Source organism: Bufo bufo, chromosome 4 (genome assembly GCF_905171765.1).
Source record: "Bufo bufo chromosome 4, aBufBuf1.1, whole genome shotgun sequence".
NCBI classification, from domain to species: Eukaryota; Metazoa; Chordata; class Amphibia; order Anura; family Bufonidae; genus Bufo; species Bufo bufo.
Genome location: NC_053392.1, coordinates 223,422,544 through 223,445,179, shown reverse-complemented (window position 1 = coordinate 223,445,179; position 22,636 = coordinate 223,422,544). Strand labels below are relative to the sequence as shown.

Here is a 22,636-nt window from a genome sequence, read left to right as displayed (position 1 = left end):
CAACACCGAGAAACGCAATGCATTGGGGTGCACTGAATGCTTATCAATCACGTGGCTAGCAATTGGGGTGTCCTTTTTGTTAAAGGGGTTCTGCAGTTTGTTTAAACTGATGATCTTTGCAGGGCAAAGGAGAGCATCGGAGCATGAACTGCTCCGATGCTCAAATTAGGGGGGCTGCCTGGGTGAAAATAAAAAGCTCTGAACCCAAACAACCCCTTTAAATTCACCCAGATCCCTCCTCAACTGCCTATGTTTCCGTTCCATTAGCAGACTCTGGAATCTTTCCACAGATGTCTGAAGGGATGATTCTCAAATCAAAGTCAGTCTCTATATCAGTCAGCTCTTTTAACCTTTCTGATGTTCTCTCGAACACTTTCCTTTCCTCCTCCAGGAGGATTTTCATCAGGTGGAGAGAGCTTCGTGTGAGTTCTTCTTCCAACTGTTTGAATAATAACAGGGAGGCAATACGTGCTGCAGGGACAAGTCTGATACGCAGTCCCTTTGGTACAATTTGATATTCTAACTAACTCTCAAGGGACTTAACTTCCTACCACGATTTTATATTCTCTTTATACCCTACGTAAAGCTTCCTGAAAGCAAGTTTACAGGTGGCGGAGGTGGAAAGACCCGGAATCTCGCTTCTTTGATAAGCGCCTCTGTAAAAAAAAAGTCCCTGATAGGAAGCTGGCCATATTAATGTAACAAATTGAGGAAAAAAGTATTCTGATAAATAAAACGATTATAGTGAGTTCCAACAAAATTAAAGAGAATAATAGAGCCTCCTGTACAGCAGGGATAGCCTCATGCAGGGTGGAGACTAGGGCACGTGCTGCCTTAGAACTACAACTACCAGCATAGCCTGCAAGCTAGGTCATTTACCACCTACTGTACAATGTTTGACCATGTCCAAAAGCAACACTAGGACTGCAGCTCCTCGGCAGTTTATCCTGAAAAAACCACCCCAATTACTATATTTGGATCCCCAAAGTCTGCCTAATGGTGCACCGAGTCCTCCGGTACCTGTGATATTGCAGCAGGAGGAGAAATGACCGGCCGGAGAGGAGCCAAAAGCGCCGACAGGGATATCCAAGATGGCGCTGGATCCGATACGCTGAGGCGCCGAGAGCGCGCTGGGGAGGTTCAGCGGGAAGCAGCAGCTAAGCTGGGCAAGTATGCCAGTAATGCAGCCTCAACCCCAGCAAAGAATAGCGGTGGCAACAGGCAACATCCTCCCACTGATTCAGAGGAAGAAGATTCTGCTGAAGGCACTGCAGCCAGGCATGTCTCTGACACAAGTGAATCCTTGCTAAGTTATAAAGACAGTGCTGAGATGGATGCAGACCCAGAGCCATCCTGCGGGCCATCAGTAAATGCAGTCCTTAACCGCTCTCACAATGCAAGTGACGTGTCTATAGTGCGCCATGATTTAAAACAGTTGGCGGAACGTACTACTGCTCTAGAAGGTCGCGTGGGGGATCTGGAGGACGCAATACCACCTCTAAGAAGGGAAACGAGTGAACATACCCGTAAACTAGATGTTATTGCGGCCAAACAGGACGACTTGGAAAATAGTCTACGCAGAAATAAAGTGCGTATTGTGGGAGTACCGGAAAAAGTAGAAGGGCCGAACCCTACTGAAAATTGGATTAAAGAGCAATTCGGGACAGAATCCCTCACTCCGCTTTTCGCAGTGGAAAGAGCGCCCTTACCACAAGGTGCCCCACCCAGACCAGTGCTCTGAAAATACTCCATTATAAAGACCGGGACATTATTCTCAGAAAAGCTCGTGAAATGCCTGCAATGTCTATTAACGGCCAGAAGGTGTCACTCTTTCCTGACTATTCTCTTGATGTCCAGAAAAGAAGGGCGAAATTCATGGACATAAAACGTCGCCTGCGAGTTCTCAACGTGTCCTACTCTATGCTTTATCCGGCAAAATTGAGAGTAGTTGCCTTAGGAACTACCACATTTTTTTAAGACCCAAAAAAAGCAATGAGATGGCTAGAGCGACAACTACGTGTGGCGGAACCACAGGCAGATGGGGACTGAATTATTCGCTCTTCTGAACGCCGTTGAATACTTGAGTATACTGTACTGAATGCATGCATGAGAATGTGTTCCTGAATGTTCATGCTGCTATGCACTAGAGTTACCGTTTTGATGGCACTGTCTTCCCTTTCTAACAAAAGATATTAGGGATTCATAGTAGTTATATAATATGACTAGGTTTGAGATTATATTGAAATTGCATAGTCCGAGGAGGTGATAGCGGTGGGTCCAAGGACTCTACAGGCCCCAATGATTTACCAACAAAAGCTGAGACCAGCAATTATATGTACCGCACGGCCACAAAACATGAAAATCCTACAAAAGCAAAACCAAGCCGCGGTAATGTCCGTATAAATCTTTATTAAACAAATATGCACACATACAAGATAAATAATTAAAACATAACACATAAGGCATCTTTCACACTTGCGTCGTCCGGATCCGGCGTGTACTCCACTTGCCGGAATTACACTCCGGATCCGGAAATCCGCAAGTGTACTGAAAGCATTTGAAGACGGAACCGTCTTCCAAATGTGTTCAGTGTTACTATGGCACCCAGGATGCTATTAAAGTCTTGGTTGCCATAGTAGGAGCGGGGATCGGTATACTTACAGTCCGTGCGGCTCCCGGGGCGCTCCAGAATGACGTCAGAGCGCCCCATGCGCATGGATGACATGTCCATGCGATCACATGATCAATGCGTTTGGGGCGCCCTTACGTCACTCTGGAGTGCCCGGGGAGCCGCACGGACGGTAAGTATACTGCTCCCCCGCTCCCCACTACACTTTACCATGGCTGCCAGGACTTTAGCGTCCCGGCAGCCATTCAGAAAAAGCTAAATGTCGGGTCCGGCAATGCGCCGAAACGACGTTTAGCTTAAGGCCGGATCCGGATCAATGCCTTTCAATGGGCATTAATTCCGGATCCGGCCTTGCGGCAAGTGTTCCGGATTTTTGGCCGGAGCAAAAAGCGCAGCATGCTGCGGTATTTTCTCCGGCCAAAAAACGTTCCGTTCCAGAACTGAAGACATCCTGATGCATCCTGAACGGATTTCACTCCATTCAGAATGCATTAGGATAATCCTGATCAGGATTCTTCCGGCATAGAGCCCCGACGACGGAACTCTATGCCGGAAGACAAGAACGCAAGTGTGAAAGAGCCCTAAGAAACTATAATAGCATAATAATTACATAACAAATAACCAACCTGGCTGGAGGGACGGCCCGACGTCCGTTTCGCTCACTAGCTTTTTCACAGGGCATTGTGAAAAAGCAAGTGAGCGAAACGGACGTCGGGCCGTCCCTCCAGCCAGGTTGGTTATTTGTTATGTAATTATTATGCTATTATCGCTTCTTATGTGTTAGTACCGAGTGTTAGTGGTACTTTACACAGTGCTATGCTTATTGGTCCCTTCTAGCCACCCAGGTTCGAATTATATAGGCCTGTGGTATACTCATGCATTCATTGATGAGACTGGCATATAGCACATAAGCAGCGGTAACTATATGCAACTATTATGTATTGACATACGTACTGGCATTGGGGGGGGGGGGGGGGGGGGGGGTGGTTTATCCACACTTCTCTGCATTTCCCTACTGGGTTTTAATTATTTATCCTGTATGTGTGCATATTTGTTTAATAAAGATTTATCCGGACATTACCGCGGGTTGGTTTTGCTCTTGTAGGAGTTTCAGGCCCCAATGATTGCAGATTCTATTTGAATTGTTCTGTGTTACATGGTTTAAAAGTTTTAACTTTGTTTTTTATTCCCTCACGGGGTAGTCAACTACGGGGCTGGACCCGGTGGTGCTGACGGGTTTTGATTATTGATCCCGCGGTCCTGTCATGGGAGTTTTTGCGGGGACCGGTTGGTGCGGCCGGTGTCCGTCCTTTAGTTCCAATTGTTTACATGGGATGGGGATAGGGAGGGTTCCAAAGGTCGCGGTTAGGGAAAATTGGGCTCCTAAGAGGTACGCTTTAATTAGTCACTTGCTGATGTTTGATGACCATGGCTAGCTCCGTAAATCTTCTGAGCTGGAATGTGAGAGGGATTAAGGACGCCAACAAAAGAAAAGCAGTTTTAGACAGTGTACGACAGCACCAGCCTTTAATATGTTGTTTGCAGGAAACTCACTTGCTCATTTCTGGGCTGGACATAGCTTCCACGCCACGTATTAGTCATATGCCAGGGGAGTGAGCATTCTGGTTCATAAAAATATTCTGTTTACCTGCATCACCAAAAGAATTGATGAGGAAAGGAGATATGTATACCTGCACTGCACTTTATTTAAAGAGGACCTTTCACTGATCCTGACATTGTGAACTAAGTATACAGACACGGAGAGCGGCGCCCGGGGATCTCACTGCACTTACTATTATCCCTGGGCGCCGCTCCGTTCTCCCGCTATGCCCTCCGGTATCTTCGGTCACAAGTCAAGTTATGGTAGGTATGGGAGAAAATAACCTCCCAGGCTGTGAGCTCTGCGCTGCGATTGGCCAGCGCTACAGCAGAACAAGGGCAGACTCCGCCTACCATAACTTAGTGACCGAAATCTCCGCCTACCATAACTTAGTGACCGAAGATACCGGAGGGCATAGCGGGAGAACGGAGCGGCGCCCGGGGATAATAGTAAGTGCAGTGAGATCCCCGGGCGCCGCTCTCCATGTCTGTATACTTAGTTCACAATGTCAGGATCGGTGAAAGGTCCTCTTTAATGTCGAATGCGTTCTTATAGGGATCTATCCCTCCGCCCTATTCACCATCGCTGATAAGGAAAGTGATCTCCTTTAATCGCTGACTTGCTACAGGTTCCCACTCTACTTTTTCGTGACTTTAATACTGTTCCCTGTCAGAAATTAGACAAGCTCAGTCAGACCTCTAATGTGATAAGTGAGGGTATTACTCCCTTTAGGCGCTTAATACAGGAGGCGGCGCTTTTTGACTTCTGGAGAATGAGAAATCCGGATGTGCGAAAATATTCTTGTCATTCTAGTTCGTATGGCTCATTATCTAGAATTGATTTGGCGCTAGGAAATGAGACTATGGGCCATTTTATACAAGATATTGCTTACCTCCCTAGGAGGTTGTCTGATCATTCTCCGTTACTGACAATCATTACCTTACAGCCACGCTTGCAGCAGGGAGACAGGTGTTGGAAATTGGCTGCATGTACTAGTGGATGTAGCAGATGTTAAGCAACAATTGGCAGAATTTTTCACTTTTAATTTACCTACTGCCTCGCGGATGATTGTTTGGGATGCGCTGAAAGCCTTTCTTCGAGGTATTCTCATAGCGAGGGTTAATGGGAGGAAAAAGAAGACTAGAGAAAAGGTGAGGAGGCTGACGCAAGAAGTAGCGGAAACTGAAGCTGAGTTTATATTAAGTCCATCTGTAGATTCTGAGAATAAGTGGAATGAGGCCCAAAAGGCGCTGAATAATCGATTATTGGTGAATGAGCAGAATAGGAGATTCTTTCAAAAACAGCGGTACTATGAGGAGGGAGAAAAGACAGGGAGATTGTTAGCTCTCTTAACTAAGGCCCAACATCAGTCCAGCTTTATACCAGCTCTGCGTAATTCAGAAGGGTCGATATGCACCTCCCCGGAGCAGGTGATAGGTCATGTATTCCTTTTACTCCAATTTATACTTCTCCAAAACTACTGCCTCTGAGTCTCAGATGGAAGACTTTCTGGTCCCACTTGACCTCCCTACTCTTACACAGGACCAACAATCTCAATTAGACGCCCCCATTTCCCTTATGGAATTAGAAATAGCGCTGCGAGACATGTCCAATAATAAAGCCCCTGGGAGGGATGGACTACCAGCTGAAGTATATAAAACCCAGTTGTTAGAAGTATTTAAAGAGGCTCATACCAGTAAGGCCCTGCCAGCTTCTATGAATGAGGCAATTATTGTAGTTATCCCAAAAACGGGGAAAGACGTCCTAGAGGCAGAATCTCACCGACCCATTTCCCTATTGCAGGTGGATATCAAACTGTTGGCGAAGGTATTGGCTAACCGTTTGAACCTTGTGATTAAGTCTGTAATCCACTCTGATCAAGCTGGATTCACACCCAACATGTCAACGGCGGTGAATATTAGGCGACTGTACCTGAATATTCAGGTGGGGTAGATTCATGCGTCTGATGCGGCGGTCGCGTCTCTAGACGTGGCCAAAGCATTCGACAGTGTGGAGTGGAGATACCTCATTACTGTACTGAAGGCCATGGGATTTGGGTCAGGGTTTATTAATTGGGTCCAGCTATTATATGCACGTCCTACTGCTAGAATACAGTTGAATGGCAATCTCTCTGACTCCTTTGAACTGCACAGGGAGACTAGACAGGGGTGCCCTCTTTCACCGCTATTGTTCGCAATCGCGGTGGAACCTTTGGCTGAGGCTCTCCGTAAGGCAGAAACAGTGAAGGGTATCGCTTGTGGGTCAATAACGGAAAAGGTTGCGGAGGACCTTTTGCTATTTCTTGATGACTGGACCTCCTCCCTCAGGATTAGGCCCAGAAGCTAATATCCAGCATGCCAAGGAGAATTGCAGAAGTCTTCAAAAAGAAGGGTCAATAAAAGAAAATATTGAGTCTTTGTATAATAAAAAAAAAAAAGAAATGCCAAATGTAAAGTGCATGAGAAAATTAGCCTAAGGCCTCGTGCACACGAACATTTTTGTGTTTTGCGGTCCGCAAACTGCGGATCCGCAAAACACGGATGGCATCAGTGTGCGTTCCGCAATTTGTGGAACGGCATGGACAGCCATTGATATAACTGCCTATTCTTGTCCACGAAACGGACAAGAATAGGATAGGTTATCTTTTTTTTGCGGACCACGGAATGGAGCAACAGATGCAGACAGCACACGGAGTGCTGTCCGCATCTTTTGCGACCTCATTCAAGTGAATGGGTCCGCATCCAAGCTGCAAAAACTGCGGCTCGGATGCGGACCAAAACAACGGTCGTGTGCATGAGGCCTAAAACAACTGCCAAGACCATCAGCACCAAGTTCAATAAGCATTCTGGAAAGCTTCACTTTTAAAACTTTTGTCAAAAAGGGTGCATAAAACAAAATATATTTGAAGCAATATTCCATGTTATAAGCCATTATCACTTAGAATTTTAGGCCATTAATCACTGCATTCAACAAGGATGGTGCAGAATAGTGCAGCAGAGAGCAGCATGCTTTCTGCAGTGCAGCAAAATTCAAGTCAACGCAAAAAAATATATATATATTAATATTACACAAATTACCTATACACTTTAAAAGGCTTTTCCAAGACTTTATAACTGATGATTTGTACTCAGGATAAGTCATTAGTATGTGAACGGTGGTGGTCCGACACATGGGACCCCTGAAGATCAGCTGTTTGAGAAGGCACTAGAGCTCCTGTGAGCGCTGCAGTCTCCTCACAGCTTACCAAGCACAGCACCGTACATTGTATAGAGGCTGTGCTTGGTATTGCACTCGGTCCCATTCACTTCAATGGGGCTGAGCTGCACCTACGCCATGTGACAGATGAACGTGACAACACTGGCCTAGGGGGAAAAATCAACAATGCTACAGCGCTACTGCAGGTGTGTAGCCTTCCCAAACAGCTGATGGGGGGAGGGGGTTGCCAGGGGGATAGATCTTCACTAATAAAGTCTCAGAAAACCTCTAAGTTCTTCATTCTGTTGCAGCCTCGTACATACAGCAAGACAAGAACCCAACAAATGAGAATTTCAACAAATCGCCATTTCCTGGAGATCACTCAACATTAGACTACAGGGACAACTTAGAGACTTACAGTCGTCCTCAGCAGCACAACGTCACATTCCTTCAATGTTATTCGAGTGCATGTTGCTTTCACGCGCCACTTAGGCATCCAATAGAGAAGGAGGAGAAGAAATCCTCCAGTACATAGCACACCCACAGCTACTAAAGCCAACTTCCACCGGCAAAGATTGTATCCATAAATCTCCTGTATATGGAAAGAAGGGAAAGCTGTTAGTAGACCACTTAGAGGTTTACAAATGGACTCAACTGAGTGAACTGGTACACAACATTATTTAAATAGATTCTGTCAGCACTTTTGACCATGCTAAACTGTTGACAGCTGTAGAAACATACCTTTTGAGGGACTTTTCCCATATATAGTAGTGTGAATATGAAGTTTTATTCTGCCAGATTCTGCTCCTTCAAATACCCAGAACAGGGATTCACCATGAAGTGCTCTCTGCATTCAGTTGTTTCACAGCCCCTCCCCTCTGCTCTGAGTGACAGCTGTACTCCTCTCCTGGTTGGATGCTACAGCTGTCACTCAAAGCCAATAGGAGGGGATGTAAGGTAGCTCAATGCAGAGAGCACTTCATAGTGATACCCTGTCCTGGGCACATGCAGGAGCAGATTCTTGCAGAATAAAACTTGATAAAGCTCCACAAAAGATGTGTTTTCACTGCTCTCCCTAGCCCCTACGTAGGGTAGTGAGCAGTTTTGCATGATCATACCTGAGTGACCGACAGACCCTTAAATGTAGTTTCTAGGCTTATAGAAATAGAGCTTACTTACATGAACAGTTCACCGATTTTTTTTTTATAATACATGTACCTCATAGAGCTATATACTTACAGGGACATTTATTAAGGCCGGTGTCTTTCACGCCAGTCTTAAGTCCCACTGCGCTGCCAGAGGAAGTGCAGTCCTCTACATAAGTTTGGTGTGTCATCCAGCAGGCCATGAGACAAACTTAAAGGGTAACTGTCATTTTTATTTATTTGCTAGTTTATTAGAGATAGGCATGTATACCTGAGTTAGTCTGTCAATAATTGTCAAAAGATCTGTAATTAACTTATAATAACAGCTTTCATTAATGTCCTCTGTCCCTTTCCACTGCTCCCTTAAAAGACCGTTGCTATGGCTTGTCTGTCTTCCTTTTAGTATAAACAGAAGACAGAGGGGCGGTCCTTTACACTGCATGCCTGCATTAGGCTTCAGAGTGAGGAGGCGTGTCTCTCAGTAATCCAATCTGATTGGCTGGCAGGGAGCTGCTGGCTACAGCAAGTGTGTATGGGAAGTGAGGGAAAGCAGTTTTTGCCCTAGAGAACTGGCAGAGGAGCCATCTTGAAAAGGTCCTCATATTGTAAATGTTTAAACAACCGTAACTAAGGGAAAAACTCAAGGAAAACAGTGGTATGTGAACAAACTAAAGATTGCTTTATGCATAATGCTGCTGCAGCAGTAACATATGCTAAAATAGATTTTTTGATGAAAACATGACAGTTACCCTTTAAAGGGGTTTTCTCATCTGAGACAATGGGGGCATATTGCCTTCTCCTAAACGGAGCCCCAAAAGTGGTGGAGAGCGCCCTCCATTCATTTCTATGAGGCCGCCAAGCGCAGGCTTGGCTATTTCTGTTGGGCCCATATAAGTGAATGGGAGCAGTGTCCGGTCATGCGTGGTGTGCTCCCATTCACTTTTATGGGAGCGTGCTTGGTGGCTGGACTGGAGTCCTCCAGTCACCACTTTGCCCGTTCCGTTCTCATAATAGGTGCGGGTCCCACCACGATATGCCCCCATTGTCTCAGATGAGAATACCCCATTAACTGTAGGCCAGCTCCCTTGCTGGTGTAGATTTAAGCCATTTTCCATGGCAAAAATCAGCATGGAAAATGATAAATGAGGCAGGCAGGCAGGGGTCCAGGGAAGCACTAATTAACAACCATTACAATTCTCACACTATTGTATGAAATGTACACTTGTTTATCTGTGAAGGGGTTGCCCAGCCAGAAAAACTTTATTTTTTTTTTCATAAAGAAAATAAGGTCAGAATGGCTAAAAAATAAAAAATAAAAAAGAAGACATGCTCACCTCACCAATTTGCTCAGCCAATCATGGGCTGAAAATTGTGGCTACACAGTGGTCTGTGGTCAAATTCCCTGTTTAGATGGAACCAGGTCAAGACCAACAGGGAGGATCAGGAAGTGTTATTTTTAAGCCATTCTGAAACATTTTATAGATTTTTTATTTATTTTTTACTAGCCAGACAACTCCTTTAAAGGCACAACTGTAGTTTTTATATATTCCGAAGATTTAGCATTATCTTACTTTTATTACAATGCCATACTTTGATGAAATACTTTATTCTTCTGCTCTTAGTACAGGGCACCATGTATACATCAGTATGGTGAGTTACTCGCACAACACACCCTCTCTATAAATGCAGCCTCTGTTAGGTCCACCTTTGGTCAGCACACAGACTTGCTGACTGACTTAGTGTGTGCTGTGTGGACAGAAGTCTCCTCTTCTATGCAAGTCTATGAGTATCTCAGACATGCACAGAAAATACAGCCAGTCCACACAGCAGACACGGTGTGCAGATCACCTGACCAATGGGGTACCCGAATGTAGGCTGCATTAGAAAGAGCAAGGCGTCGCCATACTAGAATTTTAAAAAAAAATCTATATGTTGCTGTAAAGCACACAAATGTTCTTGTTGCATTGTATGAAAATGAAATCTACTGACCATCTCATCTTCCTGCTCCTGGTTGATCTTCTCCCCATTCTCCATTTTGACTGAGTCCAAAAAGAGTCCTTCCAAACTTCAAGTTACCGGACTTTTATGCTGAAAGATCAAAAACACAAGGCAATTTAATATAAAGACAAAACCATAAGCAGCTAGAACTTTACTACAGAGACATGTGTTCCTAGAAGATTGAGAAGCTGGAGAATATTGCAGATCCATCATCCATACTGTTGTGTGGTTTTCTGCATTAGCTTTTGTATTAAAAAAATAAATAAAAAATAAACACTTTGGGCTCATGCACACATCATCATTAAAGGTGTTATCCACCAAAAGGTATTTATCATCTATACACAGAACTGTTAAATATTGGATCGTGGGGAGTCCGACTGCTGGGACTCCAGTGATCCCAAGAATGGAGGGCTCCTTCTCTAAAATGTAGTGGTGACGTCAAAAGCTCCATTCACTAATAAGGCTACTTTCACACTTGCGGCAAAGTGATCCGGCAATCTGCATGCAAATGGGCAGCATTTGTAGACGGATCCGAATGCAGATCAGTCTCACAAATGCATTGCAAGAATGGATCAGTCTGTCCGGTTGTCATAAGGACAAACTGATCAGTTTAAATTTTTTTCCACATTTTTAAAGGTCTGCGCATGTGCAGACCGGAAAGACGGATCCGACATTGCAGTATTTTTAATGCCGGATCTGGCACTAACACATTCCTATGGGGGGAAAAAATGACGGATCTGGCATTCAGGCAAGTGTTCCGTTTTTTTGGGCTGGAGATAAATCCGCAGCATGCTGCGGTATTATCTCCGTCCTGAACAGTCAAAAAGACAGAACTGAAGACATCCTGAAAGGATTGCTCTCCATTCAGAATGCATGGGGATATGCCTGATCAGTTCTTTTCCGGTATAAAGTCCCTAGGACGAAACTCAATGCCGGAAAAGAAAAAGTGTGAAAGTACCCTAAGAGAGTGGACGTAGCCAGTGCTCTGTCAGTCCCATAAGAGTGAATGGAGTTCTAAATCAATGTGAACTGCCGCTCCCCTGTGAACCAGTACTTATTACCTATTCTGTGGATAGGTGATAAATATTTTCATCTGAGGGCCTCTTTATAGGGGCTGTTCAGGCCACCTTCAGACTTAAAATAATAAACATTTAATACCTATAAAAGGTATAAAATAAAAAAATAGCAGTAAAACTCACTGCTCCAATTCTAACACTTCCCGGGTCCTCCATTAATGTGTGTATACTGGTCTCCGGCGGTAAAACACTGACACAGACGTGTGGCTGCTGCAGCCAATCATTAGCTGTAGCAATTAGGCCTCTTTCAGACGGGCATTGCGGGAAAATGTGCGGGTGCGTTGCAGGAACAATGCGTGAGAAAAATCGCGCATGTTTGGTACCCAAACCCGAACTTCTTCACAGAAGTTCGGGCTTGGGATCGGTGTTCTGTAGATTGTATTATTTTCCCTTATAACATGGTTATAAGGGAAAATAATAGCATTCTAAATACAGAATGCATAGTAAAATAGGGCTGGAGGGGGTTAAAAAAAATAAAAAATTGATTTAACTCACCTTAATCCACTTGATCACATCACATGATCCATCACCATGGTGATGGATCATGTGATGACCGGAGTGACGTCACCACAGGTCCTGTTCCTACAATCAGCAAAGAAGGAGACAGAAGAGATGTCGGCTGCGCTATCAAGTGGATTAAGGGGAGTTAAATAATTTATTTATTTTTAACCCCTCCAGCCCAATTGTACTATGCATTCTGTATTCAGAATGCTATTATTTTCCGTTATAACCATGTTATAAAGGGAAAATAATAATGATCGGGTCTCCATTCCGATGGTCTCCTAGCAACATTGCGTGAAAATCGCACCGCATCCGCACTTGCTTGCGGATGCTTGCGATTTTCACGCAACCCCATTCAGTTCTATGAGGCCTGCGTTGCGTGAAAAACGCAGAATATAGAGCATGCTGCGATTTTCACGCAACGCACAAGTGATGCGTGAAAATCACCGCTCGTGTGCACAGCCCCATAGAAATGAATGGGTCGGTATTCAGTGCGGGTGCAATGCGTTCTACTCACGCATCGCATCCTCGCGGAATACTCGTCTGTGTGAAAGGGGCCTTAGGATGCGTTCCGTAAATTTCGCAATCAAGTTCCGTCACTTTTGTCTGCAATTGCGTTCAGTGTTTATTTTTTTACACGCGGGTGCAATCAGTCTTGATGAGTTTTTCACGAGCGTGAAAAAAAAACTGAAGGTTTACAAACATCTAGCAACCTTCTGTGAAAAATACATTACATCCGGATGCAATGCAGTTTTCACTGATGCATGAAAAACTACACTGATGTGCACAGACCCACTGAAATGAATAAGTCCGGATTCAGAGCAGGTGCTATGCGTTCACTTCACGCATTGCACCCGAGCGGAAAACTTGCTCCTGTGAAAGGGGCCTTACACATCTCAAATAGTTAAAAGGGTTTTCCAAGATTTAAATACTGATTGGTATCTGATCGGTGGTGGTCCGACACCCGGGACCCCCGCCGATCAGCTGTTTGAGAAGGCATCGACGCTCCAGGGAGAGCTACAACCTTCTCGCAGTATACCAAGCACAGCACCGTACATTGTATAGTGGCTGTGCTTGGTACTGCGCTCAGCGCCGTTCACTTCTATGGGGCCGAGCTGCGACTAGACCATGTGACCGATGAACGTGTTGTCACTGGCCTAGGGAAAGCTGTGAAAAGGCTGCGGCAGAACTGCCTTCAAACTGCGGATTAGCAGGGGTCCCAATTGTCTGACCCCCATCGATCAGACATCCAGGGGATAGATCAATATTAAAACCTCAGAAAACCCCTTTAATCCGTACTTATAACCCACAAGAAAACATTGTCAGTTCCACACTAGTGCAAGATGTAGTTTGGCAATAAAAGACAACAATGGTGGGTTTACAGCAGACAGGGTGCCACACAGATACTGGCAGCAGTGGGGTTAAGTGGTCGCGAGTTAAAAGAAGAAGTTGTGGTGCAGGAGTCATTCATAAAGAATGCAAGACAATATTACGTTAAAAATAACACACTTGATTCATCATCCCTCCTGGCCAAACTTGGAGAACACAGCATCACAGGCTGAAGCATACCGCCCTGACTCATACATGAAGCCTGCACTTCAGAGGCAGGCGATACAGTACAACGCATATGACGACACAGAGGTGATCCAGAGCAAACGCCAAACTAGACCCAAAGTATCCACTCATCCCTAGTAAATATAGACCCGGCACGTCAGCACAACCCCTCTCTGAAAAATCATTATATGAATGAAGCTCCATTCCCAGTAACAAGTATCGTCAACACCAACACAGTCTAAACCAGTCCATACCAAAAAAGTGGATGCCAAAATGGCATCCGCAATTCCGTTCCCGAAAAAAAATAGAACATGTCCTATTCTTGTCCACAATTGCGGACAAGAATAGGCATATTCTATTAGTGCCAGCAATGTGCAGTCCGCAAAATGCGAAAACGTGTGAATGAAGCCTAACACCCAGAGGGCATCAAAGATCCACAGCAGAGTTGGAAGTAACGGTCTATAGGACAGATTCCTCAAACATATGGAAGAAGGTTCTCTGGACAAAGGAGACTCAAATCCAAGTTTTTGGCCATCATGAGAAACGCTATGTGTAGGGCTAACCCAACACCCCAAGAACACCATTCCCACAGTGAAGCATGCTGGTGGCAGCATCATGCTGTGGGGATGCTTTGGTCGGGACTGAAAAGCTGGTCAGTATTGAAGGAAGGCTGGATGGCAGTAAATACAGGGCCACTTTTGGAAAACCTGTTTCAGTCTTCCAGAGATCTGAGGCTGTGATGGACATTCACCTTCCTGCAGGACAGTGACCCTAAGGCTCCATTCACACATCCGCAATTCCGTTCCGCATTTTGCAGAACAGAATTGTGGACCCATTCATTTCTATCGGGCCGCACGATGTGTGGCCCCGATCCTGAAATGCGGACCTGCACTTCCGGGTCCGCATTTCCGTTCCCGAAAAAAATAGAACATGCCCATGTGGACAAGAATAGGCATATTCTATTAGTGCCGGCAATGTGCGGTCTGCAAAATGCGGAACGCACATTGCCGGTGTCCGTGTTTCGTGGATCCGCAAAACACACACACGATGTGTGAATGGACGCTTAATTAAACAATGTCTTAGAATGGCCTAGTCAAATCCCAGACCACTATCCAATGAAGAGTGGCATCACTTGCTGTACAGCAATGCAAACCATGTAACCTGAAAGAGTAGGAGCCATTTTGACTGGAATAATGGACAAAAATCCCAGTGTCTAGATGTGCTAAGCTCCTAGCGCTTGGATCAGAAACCTCCAGCACTCCAGCTGTTCTGAAACTACAGAACCCAAAATGCTCTATTCACTTCTATTGGAATTACAAGAACAACCAAGCAAACGTGCATGCTGGAAGTTGTAGTTTCACAACAGCTGGAGTGCCAAAAGGTTTCTGACCAGTCAGAGACATACCGCAAAAGACTTGCATCTGTTATTACAGCAAAAGGTGGCTCAGTAAATTATTAGCTTTCAGGGGGAATACATATACATTTATTAAGATAAGCATTTTAAACGCCAGTCTTCATAAGCTCCAAAGCTGGCGCCGGCCTCTTCATAACTTCGGCGGATCCACCGCCAGTTCTAAATGTAAGAGAGCATCCTAGCGGTATTACATTTAGACCTTTTTCTACACCTGAAACGTCCCCTTCCCTGCTACGCCCACAATTTTAGACCTGGCGTGAGCAGGTAGAAGTCGCAGATTGCGGCACAACTAACCATTGTGATGCAATCTGCGCCTCAAATATGCCTAATATAGGTGCATTTCAGCTTAATAAATAAATATATATATCTTGTCTTAATTACTGTTTGTATCACAATGAAAAAATATTTTGTACCTTCAAAGTGGTCGGCAAGTAAACCAAATTATACAACCAATCAACAAATCTATTTTAATTCCAGTTTATAACGCAACAAAACATGGGGGGCGGTGGATGAATACTTTTGCAGGGCACTATAATTAAAGGGAACCTGTCACCGGGATTTTGGGTATAGAGCTAAAGACATGGGTTGCTAGATGGCCGCTAGCACATCTAATACCCAGTCCCCATAGCTCTGTGTGCTTTTATTGTGTATAAAAACCGATTTGATACATATGCAAATTACCCTGAGATGAGTCAGAGCTTGAAAATATGACTTCTCTGGTCACACAAGTAAGATATGACTCTTTTATGTTAATTTGCATATGTATCAAATCGTTTTTTTTACACAATAAAAGCACACAGAGCTATGGGGATTGGGTATTGCGGATGTGCTAGTGGCCATCTAGCAACCCATGTCCTCAGCTCTATACCCAAAATCCAGGTGACAGGTTCCCTTTAAGGATACTGTCACACTAGCATTAGAGGAATCCGGCAGGCAGTTCCGTTGTCGGAACTGCCTGCCAGTTCCGGAAATCCGTTTACAAACTGATACCATTTGTTTCTGGATCCGGATCGGTTTGACAAATGCATTGAAATACCGGATCCGTCTCTCCGGTGTCATCCGGAAAAAAGGATCTGGTATTTTTAGATTTTCTTTAACAGGTATGCGCATGCAGACTGGAAAACCGGATCCGTTTTTCCAGAACACTTGGTACCGCATTAATACATACACTTGCTAGCATTCCGGCAAGTGTTCCGGAATTTTGGCCGGAGAAAATACTGCAGCAGGCTGTGGTATTTTCTCCGGCCAAATACCATAAAAGTGACTGAACTGAAGACATCCTGATGCATACTGAACGGAATGCTAGGACAAAACTGAAGCGTTTTTTCCAGTATTTAGCCCCTAGGATGGAATTCAATAACGCTAATTTGAAAGTACGCTAACAGCAAAAGGTCGGACAGCAGGACGAGTGCTGTCTTAGCTGCTGGTATGTAGGGATTGGTAGCAGCTAAAGATATGGGATTGGTCTTGTTTGAAAACTTGTTTAAAATCAAGTCGGGAGTGAAAGTAATGGAACTTTATCTTTCAGCTGCATTCACTGCCACCCTGGTTTCTAACAGCAGGGCCCTCATTCCTAGTGATTCAGTTGTAGATTAGCCAGTTACGTTGTGATGTCTTGTTTTGTGCATGAACCCTCTGAGTTGTAACATGCTGCGGAACATGGTGGTGCTATATAAATAAAGATTATTATTATTATCTCCTGATGTAGTGGCGATAATGCTGTGATTCTGGTCTTGTTTGAAAGCTTGAAATTAAAACAAGACCAGGCCCAATCCCTAGATATGAGCAGCTAAAGCAGCCCTTCCACCTTCAGTCTGAAGGTAGGTGGGTGCAGTTAGGGCGTGGACAGCCTGCAAGAGGAAATAAAAATAAAATAATAATTATATATATACGGTGTGATATATATATATATATATATTCCACAAAATAATGTTAAATGCTGTTTTTTTTTTTTTATCTATCCCCCTAAAAATGATAAAATTTATTAAATACATTATATGTGCCCCATATGGTAAAAACTCACCCCGCAAAGTAAAAAAAAAAATATTTTTTGAAGAAAAGATAGGACTGCTGGAACACAGAGGAGCAAAATGTTACTGGTCTTTAAAGGCTAAATTTAGTTATGGCATTAAGGGGTTAAAAATGCTATTGTGTCCCCAAAGTTATGCGCCAATTAGAATTACTTCAGACACATATTAAAAATCCACAATAAAGAAAGTGACATTTTCCAGAGGGTTTTTCCCAATTTGAATGTGACTGTTAACAGGTTAAAAGGGGTTTCTCAACTAAGTAGATGACCAGAATAGGGCAAAGCAACAAAAAAAGTTATCAGATCACTTCAAGAAAACCTTAATCCAGACACAAGAGAACACAGCCAGCAGATATTACAGCATTCACTACATGAAAGTTGGCGAGCCACTAATGGTAGACATAAAATTTATTTTAGGAATACTCCCTCCCACGTTCCAGAAAAGCTGCCTAAACCTGGAGAAATATCTCACCCACGTGAGGCATCAAGTCTTTCTAAGGGCTGCCCTAGACTATGCAAACAAAATGCTGCACAATTACGTCATTATGGAAAGACAGAGTCACCACTGTATGATGGGATTAAACTTACACACGCGCTGACACATGCTGGCATTCTCCAGGGCACAAATTAAGCCGACTGGTGCATTACAATGAATTCATTTTCTAAGTTGTCTCCAAAAACAGTCACTTCAAGAATCACTGGAAGAAAACTGTTCATATGATGGCAGCTCCATGGAGAAGTTTACTTCTGTTACAGTGGGTAGACGAATGCTTATTCCCCTGCCAAGGTATTTCTGGAGGAGGGTACAGACAGGACAGTAGTCTCTCTACGTGTATCGCTGAAGAAGCCGAAGTAATTTAGCGCATAAAGATGAACATTCCCTAATCTCAAACCCCAATAAAACAAGAAAAAGTTACCTCTTCTCAGCTGCAATCTGGACAGCCCAGTACAATGTCTCCTGTTATCAATGGTCAAGTGAAGCCGTGCTGAGCAGCCCACAGCATATCAGCAAGGGAAGTCCTGCCACTCAACTATTTTGTCTAAAATCTAAAAAAAGGTCTCCAAGGACCTTTCAGACTTCTTTATCAAAAGATTACAATATCAAAGAAATTTGGCACTGTTTGTTTATTTGGAACAATTGCAAACTCTAATCGGGCCCTAGTAGAGGATATGCCTTCAGCGCCCAGACAAGTGCTGTGGCTCAGTCTATTCAACCCTAACAGACAGCTGGTGGAGTCCTCGGACAGAGTTCCATGTGCATGCATGAGCCCTGATGTTATCTACCAGGGTAAAGCACTATAGGATATTATGCTGCTGACCAAACCCTTCCTTCCATTTACAAGGACCAGATCTATGCTGGGTACTTCTAAGCTATGGATAAGAAACAAAAAAAAAAAAAATGAGACAAAGGGGAAAAATGCACACTGCATCCAGGGTGGACCTGGAATGTCACCAGGATGGAGAAACTTGTGGTCTTACCAGAAGCTGCGTCTGCACTAATCAGATGAAGACAAGTAATAATGTCATCTAAATGTCAGCTTCTATAAAAGAAAAACTGCAATTTTTCTATCCTTACATGTACTAATAATGTATGTGGATGACAATAGGTCTAAGGGTACTTTCACACTAGAGTTATTCTTTTCCGGTATTGAAATCCGGTAAAGGGTCTGAATATCAGAAAAAAACGTTTTGTCCTAATGCATTCTGAATGGAAAGCAATCCGTTCAGGATGCATCAGGATGTCTTCCGTTCCATCCCTTTTACGGTATTTTGCCAGAGGAAATACAGCAGCCAAAATTCCGGAACAATACCGCACTTGCCGGGTCCGGCATTAATTTCCATTGAGATGTATTCATGCCAGATCCAGTACCAAGTGTTCCGTAAATTGCCGCGTCGCCGGATCCGGTTTTCCCGTCTGTGCCTGCGCGGGGATATAGGAGGAGCTGATTTCGCAGCTTCCCGTTTGCTTCTTTGCTCCAGCCTGCAGCATTAAAAAACAATAATTATAAGCAGCTCCTATGTACTTATACAACCTGCAGTCCCTATGTACTATTGCATAGAGACTGCTGGTAGTATAAGCACATAGGTGATGCTTGGAGTTTCAGTACCTAGGACTACTAATCCTAGCATCCCCTACCTGCAGTCCCTATGCAATAGTACATAGGGACTGCAGGTAGTACAAGTACATAGAGGATGCTAGGAGTTGTAGTCCTAGGTACTGCAACTCCTATGTACTTATACTACCAACAGTCCCCATGCAAAAGTACATAGGGACTTCTGGTAGTATAATGACATAGGCAGGGGATGCTAGGAGCAGTAATCATATGCACAAGAATATAACTACCACTCCTCGTATTAATTTTTTAGGAAAAAAAACAAAGCAAGCCTGTCCGCCTGCCATAAAAAAAAAGTTCCAGAAATGGAAAGTAAGTAATATTTACGTGGGTATGCTTGTCGTGTGTAAAGTTCAAATATAATTATTATATATATATTTTTTAAATAAACCCATCTTCTTCAAGTGAGGCCAGGAGCACTCCTCCTCACCGACATGATACGGTATGTCAGGTTGGATTATAGAAAGCCCCACTGTAATATTTTGTCATTATTCTAATTACGTTTTTTTTTTGTTTTTTTTCTCGCAGTCATCGTCTGTAGAGGAGTTGCACCTCGGCCAAGCAGCAATACCAGAGGAGGAAATGGTAGGTGTTTACTTTTCTATTCCCCCCACCCCCCACAACACATGTTATTGTAGGTTCTCAAATCATAATTTTTTTTCTGTTTTCCAGCCATCTTGTCCTATTGACTCTCAGAGAGGTCCTCGAGCCTCCGCCAGAGGCAGTTGGGAAGCGTGCGGCGGTTGGTGTTGTGTAAGTATTTGCAAGTCTTTTAAATTCAAAAAGTTTCAAACTGTTTTTTGTTTTTTAAGGTTCCAGAGTCTCCACCAGAATGGATGAGGAGGAGGTCGGCTTTTTTATAGATAAAGACCTCCTCGTCCAGGTGGTGGAGGCGCGTACAGCGCTGTGGGACCACACAGACTGCCGCCACGTAGACTACAACGCAACCCGGCTCCTTCGGCACGAAATCGATGAGGCAATAGTGCCGAATTGGGAGGACCTCGGAGACAGGCAACGGGAGCAGTGCCATAAGTATACAAACTTCATTTGTAGATTGCATACACGTATGTTTTATTGCTCAGAAGTGGTTTACCATCTACTTGATGTGGGTCACTGCCACCGATAGTTTAAGAACAAATGTATTTTCATTATCGTTGTGGCTAGATCAATTAAATAGTAAACCATATTTGATGGCAGAAAATCATGTATTTTAAAGACTAACCTTTATTTTTTATAGATTATTTTTTGTTTTCCAGGGGTGACAATCATTGCTCGGTGGCGGTCCATCAGGGAACGCTATAAGAAAGATTACAACGAGGAACTTCGGGTCCCGAGTGCTTCAGGAGCTACCTCAAGGCGGGAATATAGATATCATTCCGCCTTGGGGTTCCTATGAAGAACCCTAGAGTTGCGAAGGTAAGACATTATGTTTATCGAGATTATGAATTATGTTATCCAATCTATGTTTATGGCCCAGGCAGACTGTCATTTGGCACTCTGTCTTGGACATCCACATAGTATTTTATGGAGTAGAGATGAGTGAAGCGTGCTTCAGATTATACATCTGAAGTTGCTTTCCCCAAAAAATGTCATACTGTACATAGATACTTCTCTGTACACTAATAGAATGTATGGGCTCTATATACAGTATTTGTAATGCAACTTTCTATGTAGCATCAGAAGTCGCTTTGCTCACCTCTATTCCAGAGGTTCTCCACTGAAATCCAAATTGCAATATTTTTTTTCTCTTTGCTTTGCAGAACATCAAGCAGTACTCGGGTGCCCCGAAGTTCCTCAGGAGGCGGTCCCTGATGAGCCGGGCACCGCGGGCCCCTCTCGTCCTGCTCAAGCAACTGGTCAGGACTCCGATGTTCCCCTACCTCCACCCTCTGGCAACGCATTGATGGATCGATTAGCCCCAGAGGGCAGGTAGGAGCAGTCAGGAGGACTACGAGGATCTCACAAGGCTCCTTTACGAGTCCTTGAAGGGATTCACAAATAGAGTTGCCAGATTGGAGGATTTGCGTTGTCTTCAGGAGGGGGCGGTGTTGACGTCGCAAATGAGTCCGGTGCAACTTTATTTGAATTTGTTAGTACCCGTGATGGAACAGTTTACGCACAACCGATTGTTTGAGGCCAGAAGACAAGTGAACTGCGCTTTGTGGCAAGTGCAACACCGCCCCACATCCTTTCCCCCCACCCCAGCCCTATTCCCCTCCCAGTCCCAAACCCCCGGGCTATTTTCTCACCCCTTTTTTTCCTTCTCCTCCTCATTACTATCCTCCAACCTCTTGCACTACTCCCTCTTCCCTAGCTCGGCAAACTCCATCTCCTGCCCCATCCTCCACTTTAAATACTCCCACTGTTGCACTTGCCCCAACGCACACTTATTTGTCCACAGTGGCAGAACAGCAACAAGGCAGAGGGGTCCCAACCCATGCAATGCCCTCCACCCACCACTCTTCTAGTCCCCCCAGGCCTGTTTTTAGGCAACTGTAAATAGTTTTTTATTTATTTTTTCTGAAAAATTGTTATTAATAAATGTTAAATGTTTAAAAAAAAAAAAAAAAAAAAAAAAGGCAAAGATTTTTTTAAATGGTTTTGTTTAACCACCTCAGCCCCCAGTGCTTAAACACCCTGAAAGACCAGGCCACTTTTTACACTTCTGACCTACACTACTTTCACCATTTATTGCTCGGTCATGCAACTTACCACCCAAATGAATTTTACCTCCTTTTCTTCTCACTAATAGAGCTTTCATTTGGTGGTATTTCATTGCTGCTGACATTTTTACTTTTTTTGTTATTAATCGAAATTTAACGATTTTTTTGCAAAAAAATGACATTTTTCACTTTCAGTTGTAAAATTTTGCAAAAAAAATGACATCCATATATAAATTTTGCTCTAAATTTATTGTTCTACATGTCTTTGATAAAAAAAAAATGTTTGGGTAAAAAAAAAATGGTTTGGGTAAAAGTTATAGCGTTTACAAACTATGGTACAAAAATGTGAATTTCCGCTTTTTGAAGCAGCTCTGACTTTCTGAGCACCTGTCATGTTTCCTGAGGTTCTACAATGCCCAGACAGTACAAACACCCCACAAATGACCCCATTTCGGAAAGTACACACCCTAAGGTATTCGCTGATGGGCATAGTGAGTTCATAGAACTTTTTATTTTTTGTCACAAGTTAGCGGAAAATGATGATTTTTTATTTTTTTTTTTTTTTTCTTACAAAGTCTCATATTCCACTAACTTGTGACAAAAAATAAAAACTTCCATGAACTCACTATGCCCATCACGAAATACCTTGGGGTCTCTTCTTTCCAAAATGGGGTCACTTGTGGGGTAGTTATACTGCCCTGGCATTCTAGGGGCCCAA

General features: G+C 43.8%; 1 protein-coding gene across 1 annotated transcript in view; it reads right to left on the bottom strand.

The window, feature by feature from the left end:
• ATP13A3 (ATPase 13A3) overlaps window positions 1–22,636 on the bottom strand; it is a 201,444-nt gene that overhangs the window by 124,049 nt on the left and 54,759 nt on the right. The window contains exons 2-3 of the mRNA XM_040428333.1: window positions 10,559–10,657; window positions 7,843–8,016 (exon numbers count right to left, since the gene is read on the bottom strand). Of these exons, the coding sequence (XP_040284267.1) occupies window positions 7,843–8,016; window positions 10,559–10,603 (219 nt within the window). The 5' untranslated portion in view covers window positions 10,604–10,657. The remainder of the gene's footprint in view (window positions 1–7,842; window positions 8,017–10,558; window positions 10,658–22,636) is intronic.